The 12,206-nt window shown below is 39.7% G+C and overlaps 1 protein-coding gene across 1 annotated transcript in view; it reads left to right on the top strand.

Annotated features, from left to right (window-relative positions):
* The window catches only part of LOC136885586 (ATP-binding cassette subfamily C member 4), a 174,734-nt gene that overhangs the window by 23,921 nt on the left and 138,607 nt on the right, over positions 1–12,206 (top strand). Inside the window, exon 2 of the mRNA XM_068230337.1 lies at positions 7,070–7,180. Coding sequence (XP_068086438.1) covers positions 7,070–7,180 — 111 coding nt within the window. The remainder of the gene's footprint in view (positions 1–7,069; positions 7,181–12,206) is intronic.

Below are 12,206 nucleotides of genomic sequence, written 5' to 3'. Positions count from 1 at the left end.
TCAGAAAAGAGAAAAACTAGACCATCGTTGTTTAGTTGGGATGTGCTTGGTCCACTTCCATCTGATTTATCTAGTCGTCCTTCAATATAGAGGTAGCTTTCGTGTGGTAGGGTGTATGCATCTTGCTGATTAATGATAAAACGAATTTCATCATTGTTATTCAATTCAAACGTAAAAGGTTGGTAAGAATGAAGCTTACTTCGTACTACACCTTCATGAGTTTCTACTGTGTTCATAATGTCTAGCATTTCTTCCATTTTGTTGTAGCAGCGTATAATCTAAATCTTGGAGTATCTGCTTATGGTTATGTGTGGTACAAAGAAAGTAACATTAGTTGTATCACATTTATCTAATCTCATCCTCTCACAAAAATATGTGAACTAATTAAAAAGAGGATATAAACAATATATTATGTACGATCAAGTGTTTCGAACACGAATTTTATAAAATTTGATTACCGTAGATAATTTCGACCAATTTTGTTATGTAAATCAAGGAAATATGTGATTACACGTCCTTATCTCGGGAATTTTTATAAGTACACGGATAGAAAAGAGCTGTTCAAAGACACGTCCCTTACCACCATTACACAGCTGAAGATAAAATAGTTAACCGCAAGATGTCGCGTCGATCGCAGCCGTTCTGTCCACACAGCTTCGTACAGTTAGCCAGTATTTTTCCAGTCTACCACTACTCTGCCAGCTTTCCCGTTTTTATTCTTATTCATTCTTAAAATTAATCAAATGACACACCCAGAATTCTTCGTTGGTTTCCTTCACCATTCCAATAATAAAACCACTCCTTGTCAATCGCTACTGATCTGCGTTTAGGGCAGTCGCCCAGGTGGCAGATTCCCTATCTGTTGTTGTCCTAGCCATTTTTCAATGATTTCAATGAAATTGTAAATTTATTGAACATTTCCCTTGGTATGTTATTCCAATTCCTAACTCCCCTTCCTATAAACTAATATTTTCCCCTATTTGTCCTCTTGAATTCCAACTTTATATTCATATTTTTTAATCTTTTTTCGTCTACTAATTTCATTCCACGCCATCTCTCCACTGACAGCTCGGGACATACCACTTAGTCAAGCAGCTTGTCTCCTTTCTCCCAAGTCTTCCCATCCCAAACTTTGCAAAATTTTTGTAACGTTACTCTTTTGTCGGAAATCACTCAGAATAAATTGAGCTACTTTTCTTTGGATTATTTCCAGCTCTTGAAACAAGTCATCCTGGTGAGGGTCCCATACACTGGAACCATACTGTAGTTGGGGTCTTACCAGAGACTTGTATGCCCTCTCATTTATGGGAAAATTAAACTGACTGTTTATGGAATTTTCTATATAATTCTTGTGACAAGATGCGTTGTTCTGGACTATTACCGTGTGTTGCATAACATTACACTGGGGTTATCCATCATATTTACAGGTAATAATAAATTATATATTATTAATTTTGTGTTCTTACATTAAATAAACACTCTTATTAATATACATTCAGCAGATGTATCGTGACATAACCTCACATGTTTTGTTACGCAATACAGGTCATACAATACACAAATAATACGACCACGATTTATACCAAATAAATTCCGTACACAACTACGTAAATAATAATAATAATAGATGTAAGCAATAATAATAATACCAGCTGAACAAATGTTTAACTTGAAGACGATATTGAAATATAGAGCAACCCGAAGCTCTCCGATTATTTGTAGTTTCGTCGACTTCAAGAAAGCGTATGATTCGGTCGATCGACAGTCTCTCTTTAACAACATAGAAGAACAAGGACTTGACCCTAAGACATTTAGACCCATTAAAGAAACACTCACGGACTCGAAGTCAAAAGTGAAATTCATGGGTGAAGTATCGGAGCCCTTTGCCATTAAGACCACTGCTTTTCAACCTTGTTCTAGACAAAGTCATTCGAGAATGGGAGAAGGAACTGAAAGTTCAGAAGCACTGGAAACCCATTCAATTTGGCCGAAAGAACGATGACATAAAGGTCAGTTGTTTAGCTTTCGCAGACGACCTAGCGATACTAACAGATAGTGATATTTCAGCGATCAAACAGATTAAAGTCCTCAAGGAATGCGCTGAGAAAACTGGACTACAAATCTCATTCGAGAAGGCCAAGTTTATTTGCACTAAATTCGACATTCAGGAATTACAAACAAAATATGGGCAGATCAAACGAGTTCCATACTTTAAATATCTCGGTGAGATCCTAGAACCAACAGGGTTGGAAAAGGAAGCACAGAAAGTTTGATTACAAAAACTCAAAAGAGCATATTGGAGAACCCGTGACATCTACAACAAGAAATGCATGTGCATACACACAAAAATCAATCATTATAAAACGGTGATTAAACCTGAAGTGCTGTATGCAAGTGAAATCTTGGTAATTAATAATAAAGGTGATCTGGAAAACATCTTGAAGGAGGAAAGGAAGATCTTGAGGAAAATTCTGGGCCCAGATAAAAAGGAGGAAGGGTATAGGCTCGAATCACGCAAAGCTACGGAAAGACTGTCTAACCTTGCCGCAGACGTCAGGAAACGAAGACTGAAATTCTATGGACACGTTCACAGACTATCGTCTTCAAGGCTAACCCACAAGATTTTGACATACGCCGAAAAACTGAAGAACGTACCATGGATACAAGATGTTAAAAATGATCTGGAAAAGGCCCAGATAGAACCATCGGAAATACTAGACAGAAACACTTACGTCACAAAATAAACAGATGGGTAGTAAAGCCAGAGAATGAAGTCCCTAAAAGATCGGGGACTAAGTGGTCAGAGGAAAGGAAACAGGCACACAGTGAAAGAATGAAAGCAATATGGTCTGTTAGGAAGGCGAATAATAAATGTAATGCGTGATCCATCAGACCTGAATGCTTATACGCAGCAGAAACATTGGACATGATTGGAAAGGGAGATCTAGAGAACATCAGAAAGAAAGAGAGGAAAATGCTCCGGAAGATCTTGGGCCCGAAAATGAAAGGTAGGGAGAGGAGACTTAGACCCAACAAAGAACTATACCAGAAGACAGAGGAAGTCGTCGTATTGATGAAAAAGCGAAGGCTTCAATTTTATGGACATCTACAGAGAATGGACACCAACCGACTGACAAAAAGGATTTTCAGCTTCTTCAGCCTAAGGAAGACGGAACCAAAATGGTTTCGGGAAGTAAGGACCGACCTGGCCAGGATAGGAGTAGAAAAAGAGGACGTACTGGATAGAAACAAATTTAGACAAAAAGTGAAAGAGTTCAAGGGTTTCCAGGAGACTGGGGAAGAACTTGTGAAGAAGAAGAAGATAACCTACACAGAAGAACAGAAGAAAGAAGTCAGTGCAAGGATGAAGAAGTACTGGCAGAATGTGAAGTCAGGACTGGTGAAAAATAACGTAAAGACTGTAAAACGTGGTCCATAGATGGCCGGAACGATAATAAATAATAATAATAATTATAATAATAATAATATTAATAATAATAATACCCACTAATCGAGCTCGATATTTCCACTATTTACCCATGGGTTTAGAGAATTGATTCCAAGTTATACTAGTCCATTACACTTGCATCACACTCACACATGCGCGCACCACACACGCACAAACATCTTCATCATGTTCTATCGTTATTTTGTAACTATATCCCGCCCTATTGGTCGATCCTTGCTACGCTATTGAAAGACTTCCTACTTCTTCATAGATCTCAAAGTGTTACTGTTTACGGAGGCTTCCAGCAATCATTGTGCGAACTGTATTGTATGGATTGATTCTCATCAGCTCTCCCTGGTATATTGCAAAGGACATACGCAAGATTAATCGAGTAATAACAAAGTAGTGCTACAAATAACGCGAGGAAAGGCCGCAATAAACAAACGTCCCGCTCCCAGCTTCTGAGTAGATGGCCTATATTACTACTCCGTGGAATTCTATTTCTGATAGAGCGCTGGCCTTCCGAGAGCAGTGTTGCCAACCCATAAATCTCTTCTCCTCTAAATTTTAGTTGAAAATCCGCTAAATTCCGCTAAATTTCGAACTGAAACAAAATAGCATATATCAGCTGTTTAAATGAAGGAGATTAACTCAACATTCACCAGTTTCAGAACAGGAGTTCATCATCTTCTCCTCAGTGCACTATATGCTCTGAAGTAGATGTGCTGAGTTGAGGTCATGTGGTTTCATATGAAGCGACATGGTATTATTCTTTTTCAAATAATATGCTGGCAGTTCACAGCAGCAAAGACCATACGGAAATTTTTAAATCTATTTCGAATGTGTTTTCACTTTGATTACTGTTTTCATTGTTTTTGAAAAATGCGGGAAGAATGAATGTCAAACAATTTCGCATTTATATTGCACTGCCAATAGACGCACCTTTCGTATTTGACATCACTGGGAAGCTCAAACAACTAGTCTTTTAAAGTTTAATTATTCAACTACTCTTTACGAAATATCTGACTAGTTTTTAACCTTTATTTTCGACGCACCAAAAAGAACCTGATGTCAAAAGAAACATGTTATCAAACACGACACTACCAGGCTCATCAAGAGTACAGTAAAGATTATAACACTGAGGCTGTGGACCAGAGCTGGTCTAGAAAACGAGTGGTAGTATGCAGCACAAGTTCAATACAACAGGAATAAGTAGACTATTATGCCGTACTTATATTTTTTTCCTCTCCTGGTGATGAAAGGTGATATTATTACCGCTGAAAATCGCTAAAAGAAGTTTGAAAATCCGTCAAAAAATCCGCTGTCCGCTAAATGGAAAATTTATCGCTGTTCCATTTTAAAATCCGCCAAATTTGGCGGAAAATCCGCTGAGTTGGCAACACTGGCGACGGGTCAGTCCGATGGTATTTGAAGGTGCTCAAGTACATCAGTCTCGTGTTGGTAGATTTGCTCGCACATAAAAAGAACAATTCTAGGACATTTCGTACCACTTGACCGGCTGATTACCTGCGAAGTGACAGTTAAGACTGGGAAATATTGCGAAGTAAAAAGGATATCCTACTGCATGTATTCATTTGTATATCCATTGTCCACTACTGGCGCAGAAGCCTCTGCACGGTGTGACCACTGCTGATGTTAACCTTCCGTCGGGGGTAACTGATCTGATTGGCACACGTGTTAATTCTTATCTGGTATTCGTCATTCGCGGGGACCTAGCTACTTCCAACTTTCAGTAGCTTCCTGTTTCCGCGTGACCTTCAAGCCCATGTCGGCCAGTTCATCAGAATCTTTTATTTTACTTGATAATAAAATAGTATATAAATATTTACATTAATAGTAATATTATCCATTCTTATGCTTGCCAGGCACATTGCTCCCGAAAACGATGTGATTTCTATTGTATTGTTTTGTTTCAGGATTTATACTTAAAAATCAACCTTCTTAGGATAATACTTACGTAAACATAAGCGATAAGTATAGTTTAAAGGGCAATTATTAAAATAATATTAAAGTTTCCTTCAGCAAATGTTGTAAATTATTTTTGTTTCAGATTTCTAAAGCGTTTCTGTCAGGCTCATTACGTGTGCTGGCGTGGAACTGGATTTCCAATTTGACATCAAGTGGTACGGATTGTCCTGGTGTAAATATTTGAGGATTACAGGAAAACTGTTCGCACGTAGATAACGACCTAAGTGGTACGAAATGTCCTCAAAAGTCAAGTGGACCGAGCTCGATAGCTGCAGTCGCTTAAGTGCGGCCAGTATCTAGTTTTCGGAAGATAGTGGGTCGAGCCCCACTGTCGGCAGCCCTGAAGATGGTTTCCCGTGGTTTCCCATTTTCACACCAGGCAAATGCTGGGGCTGTACCTTAAATAAGGCAACGGCCACTTCTTTCCCACTCCTAGCACTTTCCTGTCCCATCGTCGCCATGGGTTTCTGTGTCGGTGCGACGTAAAGCAACTTGCGAAAAAAAATTAAAAAATCAAGTGCTACGGAATGTCCGTGGTATGAAATGTCTGGGCATCAAAAAGAACTCCTACGGGACAGAATTCCGGCACCTCGGCGTCTCTGAAAACCCTAAAAATATAGTTAGTGGGGCGTAAAACAAATAACATTATTTGTCGTTTCTAAGGTCATATTAGGACGATGTTTAGGTCTTAAACACCTTCTTTTGCTTCTTCTTCTCCTTCCGGTTTACCCACACTTGTGGGGTCGCGTGTGCGAACTGTGTTGCACATGTGGATTTGACCCTGTTTTACGGCCGGATGCCCTTCCTGAAGCCAACCGTATGTGGAGGGATGTAATTACTACTGCGTGTTTCTGTGGTGGTTAGTAGTGTAGCATAGTGCCTGAAAATGAAGAGGAAATTGTTGGGACAAAGACAAACACTCAGTCCCCGAGCCAGAAGAATTAAATTCGCGATTAAAATCCTCGGCCTGGCCGGGAATCAAACTCGGGACCCATTGGTCAAACCACCTACGCTTTAAGAAACTCTGTCAAACCTGGTTAATGAATAATAATAATTTCTTGTAACATAGTAGGATTAGATCATAGCTGAGTTATTAGGTTAATTAAAACATTTAATTGATACCTTAATATATTAAACTGTGGATAATTTAGTGTATATTTAACTCTTCATGTAGGTGTATGTATGGTCGGACAGAATAGCAGGCTTCATAGCCTGAGTCCCGCCATATAAAACAAGACAATAAGTAAATAAAAATTGGACCAAAGGTCTCAACTATGATCATTCAGTTAAGTATTAACCATCCGAGCTATAGGCCTAATAATAATAAAATGGAAATGGCTTATCAACTGACCAAAAACGTTTATAACAAAAAGTCCATTTCCTTCAACGCAAAACTCAAACATTATTGCACATTCATAAGACCATAGGCTTTGTATGCAATGGAATGCCTTTGATATGAACAAGAGAGACCTGTTAGAAAGAAAATTTTTAGTCGAAATAAAGACAAAGACGAATATAGACGTTAACATAACCATGAGTTGTATACTCACGTACAGTAACAACTTCTTTAGGCAAAACTTTTCACCACAAACAGGTGATTGCTAAATTTAATAGATCTTATGTTTGTTGCAGGTGGACTGTTGATCTCTTCAGAGAAGGTTACAGTAAGGAATTAGACGTGGACGACCTCTACACTCCTCTAAATGAGGACACATCCAAACTCTTAGGAGACAGACTAGAGCGGTGAGTAGTGTTACATCCTCAGTCAGTAAAACTATTAATTTGGACTTTCTTTACGGGGAGGCCCCTGTAGCCCGCTCCCCCGTCGTGGCAATCGACTCAATCTACATTGCCTCCGACATGCTTTTAGTTTCTAGGTAGAAAAGAGGTAGCTGAGAAGAGTGGGAAATGATACAAGAAGTATCTGCCTGTTTCCATGTTAAACACGTTACCAGACGAGTTTGTATTGGTAGGATAGTGTTAAGGTATAGTATTGAAGGGTCAGGGAAAAACCACATAGGCAGAAAAGAGAAAGAGCCTACATGTAAAACCTGACATCTTTTGATAGCACATGCAAGGATGTGGGCTGGAAAAGTCCAGAGGTTGTGTTAGTTAGGAGCATGTCTCATGCAATTAATTTGGACTCCACGGAGCATGGGATTATATACCTTTCTTCTTCTTCTTCTTCTTCTTCTTCTTCTTCTTCTTCTTCTTCTTCTCTTTCATCGTCAATATTCAACATAGAATTATAACAGGCTGCTTGAAATCCGCGGAATTAATGTCAGGGACAAAGTTATCGCGAGAATGGCTTTGAGTCACTCCTTAGTTTTATTCTGGTCTACACGGGATTTGTGAAATGGTAGTGTGCCTATGCTCCTTTTCCTGTATGAAGTCCAAGAAGGCAAACAGCAATACGATATTTCGAATATTTGCAAACAGAGTTAAAGGAAAACAAATCACTATACTACACAATTCTTAAAAAGCGAATTAGCGGATGGAGGAGAATTCTTGTTTAGGGCGAAGTTACGGCGAGAAATTACTTTGAGCCACTCATTACATTTGTTCTTGTTTGCAGGAATTGTCTGCTCGAAGTACAGAAAGGCGCACAACAATATCACATATTCCAAGTTTTGTAAACACAATTTAAAGAAAACAAATCACTGCACCACACAAAAAATAACTAATTAGCGCATAACTATAAATTCTCAATAACAAACAATCAAACAAAGAAAGAAACAAACAAACAAACATCTCATTACGCACCCATTACCAACACTTACGACAGAAAAACGACACAAATGAAACTCGAAATACGATAATTTGCGGTACACAGCTTCCTGCCAGTGCCTTAAGTGGCCAGCGCTCTAGCGGCATTATGGAGAAACTTTCCAATTACAGCTTTATGCTGGGCTTCACAAGCGATTGTCAAGGCCGGTATAAGGAGCGCAGCGAAGGATCCAGTCGGCCGTGCCTTACCCAAGCTAGCTGGACTGTCGGCGTAAGACGCTGTGAATCTCGAGCGTGGCCCACACTCGCCCCCAGAAGCTACAAGGAGGCTACAAGCGCATGCGTCAACACAGCGACTTTAATTTCGCGGGGGTAGCTCTCTTTCGCGCCGATTAAGAAATCATATCATATCCTCTTTGAAAGAAATCCAGCTCGTTGGAGAGAGCTCAACTGCTGTAGAGGAGCGCATTGTCGAGACAGGTGTACTTGGCTTCACTTAGCTGTTTGCAGTTTTAAACTTGATAAAAAGTGTTATAAGGATTAATAAGAAAATGTGAAAGCAAAATTCTTTGCCTCAGAAGCGCTGTGGTAGTTGGAGTTCCGTGCACGCCACTGTTTAAATCTAATTCTGCACACAATAACTTGTTTAATAGAATTGTTGCGGTGGGGGAAATGCTTTGTAACATTAAAACTTGATGTGATGGAAAAGCCTAAATCTGGATGGCATGACAAGAAATAAGTTCATAGAATGAAGATCAGATGGCAGTAGTGAGCGTTGAATGTTGTTACTGCTTCCTACCAGTGGACACAGATGTCACAGGAGTGGTGACTCTAATGTACCGTAGATCGAATCACTATATCAATTCAGTAGCGTGAACAAAATCAAATGAATCGATTCAGGAAAACGAATCGAATATTCCATTACTACTATGTGGTGCTAGAACAGTAAATGTCTTTTTCTATTCGTTAGTGAGTAATTACAGGTTCTTTTCTCACGAAAGAGCGAGAATTACTACATCTGAAGTACTGAACAGAAACTAATGTGGCGCATGAGTGGTAATTATTATACCCAATTGCCTCATTTGTTCATATAATTTTTCGTAAACATGAAAGTTCCCCATTCGCGATTTATTCCCAATGAAAAATGGTAAATGAAATTAGACCAGCACATTCGTTATTTTCGCATAATATTTAAACAATAAAGGGAAAGGAGTGTGAAACATTGGCGATGGACACCAGATGTGCCGAGTTCGAAAGGGTCTATCAGCCCGGTAAGAGCATTTACACATCCAAATATATTTCCAAGAAACTTAAACATTACAACTCGGCCTAGAAAACCCTCTGTACTCTACGCCTCTGAATGTCTCTTGATGACCAGGAAGGGCCCACTCAGGAAAAGAGAGCTCAAGGAACCGAAAACTTAAAGAGGTAGGACTAGGGCCGAATATAACTACTGCAACGCTTCTGGGTCCAAATAATTTTGGAACGATAAATCATGTTAATAAATTTAAATACCACAGAGAGGCAGCACTGGTCACACTTGCATTTCGACCGAAATGAGGAACGTGGCAGGTGGCACCCTCTTCACTCAGCGGTATAATTAAAGAGGGAATCGCTCAAAGCAAACGGGAAACCAAAACACTGTACAGGAAGCCATCAGCTGTTCCTGACAGGTCTTTTAATAGTCCCAATTTGCCTATTCTATAGCCGCATTTGTAAATCGATGAACTATAACAATTGCACTTTTTATTTTGTCAAAATAAAGACATGCTATTGTGATTTACTTTAATTACAAAATGTCTAGTTTATAAATTTCACTATAACAATATAACATGTAATTTTGCTTTAGGACGTTGCTGGTTTTATTTCAGTGATTTTGGTAACGCTGAGAACATCTGTTTTTGCGCGCACACATCAAGTGTTTCTGAGTTCATGAATGTTTTGACATTGCAGGTGCTATTGTGTGTTTAATTAGTTTTGTTTGAGGAATGTGTATATGTGTAGGGGTTGTTTGCGTGTTTGTTCAGTATGGAAAAATCAGTAGAGAGCCTTTTGAAAACCGCATGTATTTCTAATTTTTTGAGGGGGGAGGGGAGGGGTTACAGCATACGACTGATTTCCTGCACCTGCAGGCTCGGCAACAAGTTCTTCAGCACAGTAGGAAGAGGGAAAGCCTCCAAGAAGAAATGGATTAGCGCAGTGAAATAGGATCTTGAACAGTTAGACATTCCACCAAACACCGCACAGAACCATTCACTATGCAGGTGTCTTTCTCAGTGTCCCTCACCAGCAAGAAGAACGCAGGGACGACCAGAGCGAGGTGGACAGAGAAGAGGAAGCTGGTACACAGCCAGAAAATGAAACGTTTCTGGACCACGAAGAAACAGAAGACCCAGGTAAAGAGCCAAAACGAACCCCGTGGCCATAAGTAGGCCCGAACGGAAAGAAGAAGAACAAAAGCTATTGAACATTTGTGAATCACGTAAGGTTCAAAAAAGAGAACATGAACTCAATGTTGTCACAAGCCAAAAATAGCAATGTCACAAAAAAGAAATTGTGCAGGGTACAGAGATGATTAAGACAATGAACTTCTACAGCTATTATCTTTATCTATCTACCTATATATATACGTAGGTCGAGTCATAAGTGACGGCAAGTGTTTTTTTTTCTCGCGAACAGGAGACAACATGGAAAATGCATTTGGAAACGTACGGTATGCACTTGCATATTATGCCATTAGATGGTGTATGTAAACAACAGTGTGAGTCTAAGCATGTCCCCAAGTTGAGTGAGAGCGTCACAAAATGGAAGTCAGCAAGCAGGAGCAACGATCGTATATTAAAATAGCAGTTCCCCGCGGCAGAAATGCACGCCAATGCCATGCAGAGCTGCGGGAAGCATTAGGTGTGCATGCCATGCCCTATAGAACACTAGTGAGATGGGTGGACACGTTCAAACAGGATACAGTATCAACTGCCGATTTGCCTCGCCCAGGCCGATCAGTGTCCATGGACAAAGATGTACTACTGGAAACGCACAGTGGAAACCTTGGGTAATTATTTCGAAGGTCTGTAGCCACTGGAGACCTGTCCTTTATACGTAGCCTTGTTCATTTGCTGTCTATACCATAATAAAACAATGTTTACCAATGGCCTGTGTTCTGTCACTTTCATACGAGAATCTCCTGAAGTCAGAATTTGTCTTCAGGAACTATGCATAAGTACATGCCCTATATTTCTAAATGCATATCTTAGATTTTCCATGCTATCTCCTGTTCGCGAGAAAAAAAATAGTGTTATGACTTGATGATGCGACCCTCGTATATAAATGAATGTTTGTATGTAGGCTATGTATGCCTCGAAGGACTCAAAAACTACTGGACCGATTTCCCTGAAAATTTCACAATTTGGTCTTATTATCCTTGAGGGGAGGGGGTGGGGGTGGGGGTAGGAAGTGGTTTGAATGAAATCTGATGAGTAGTTCGGCATAGGGGGTGAGAAGGATGAACATATATGTATATATACAGTATATAGTTTAGCTTTTGCATTTAATTAAACGGTTTAGAAAATCTAACACGGTTGAATTAATAAACGCGGGCGAAGCCACGGGCACCTGCTAGTTATCAATAACTTTTGGAAGTTTATGACCTAAAGAAATACAAAATATGTAAGCAAATATGCCCTAAAATGAGGTAAATATGAACTTATGGAATTTACTGACAGGTAGAGGGAGTGTTACTAACATGACACGTCATATGTACCAAAAAGTGATCGTTGATAATACAGCAGACTGATTGAATAACTCACAGCCTGTTTCCAGTCATTTGATCAGGCCAGGAATGGAATGAATCCCCCATCTAGCGCCGAGGATAGGAATTGTGCTGAGTGCCGAAGCCTGTCGCTGACATACGAAATGAAATTATATTGGACAGTGTTGCTAGAATGAAATATGACAGGGAAAACCGCAGTACTCGGAGAAAAACCTGCCCCGCCTCCGCTTTGTCCAGCATAATTTTCACATGGAGTGACCGGGATCTGAAGTA

The sequence above is a fragment of the Anabrus simplex genome, chromosome 14, assembly GCF_040414725.1.
Source record: "Anabrus simplex isolate iqAnaSimp1 chromosome 14, ASM4041472v1, whole genome shotgun sequence".
Lineage (NCBI taxonomy): Eukaryota > Metazoa > Arthropoda > Insecta > Orthoptera > Tettigoniidae > Anabrus > Anabrus simplex.
Note: the sequence above shows the minus strand (reverse complement) of the source record. Positions and strands in the feature narration are given on the sequence as shown.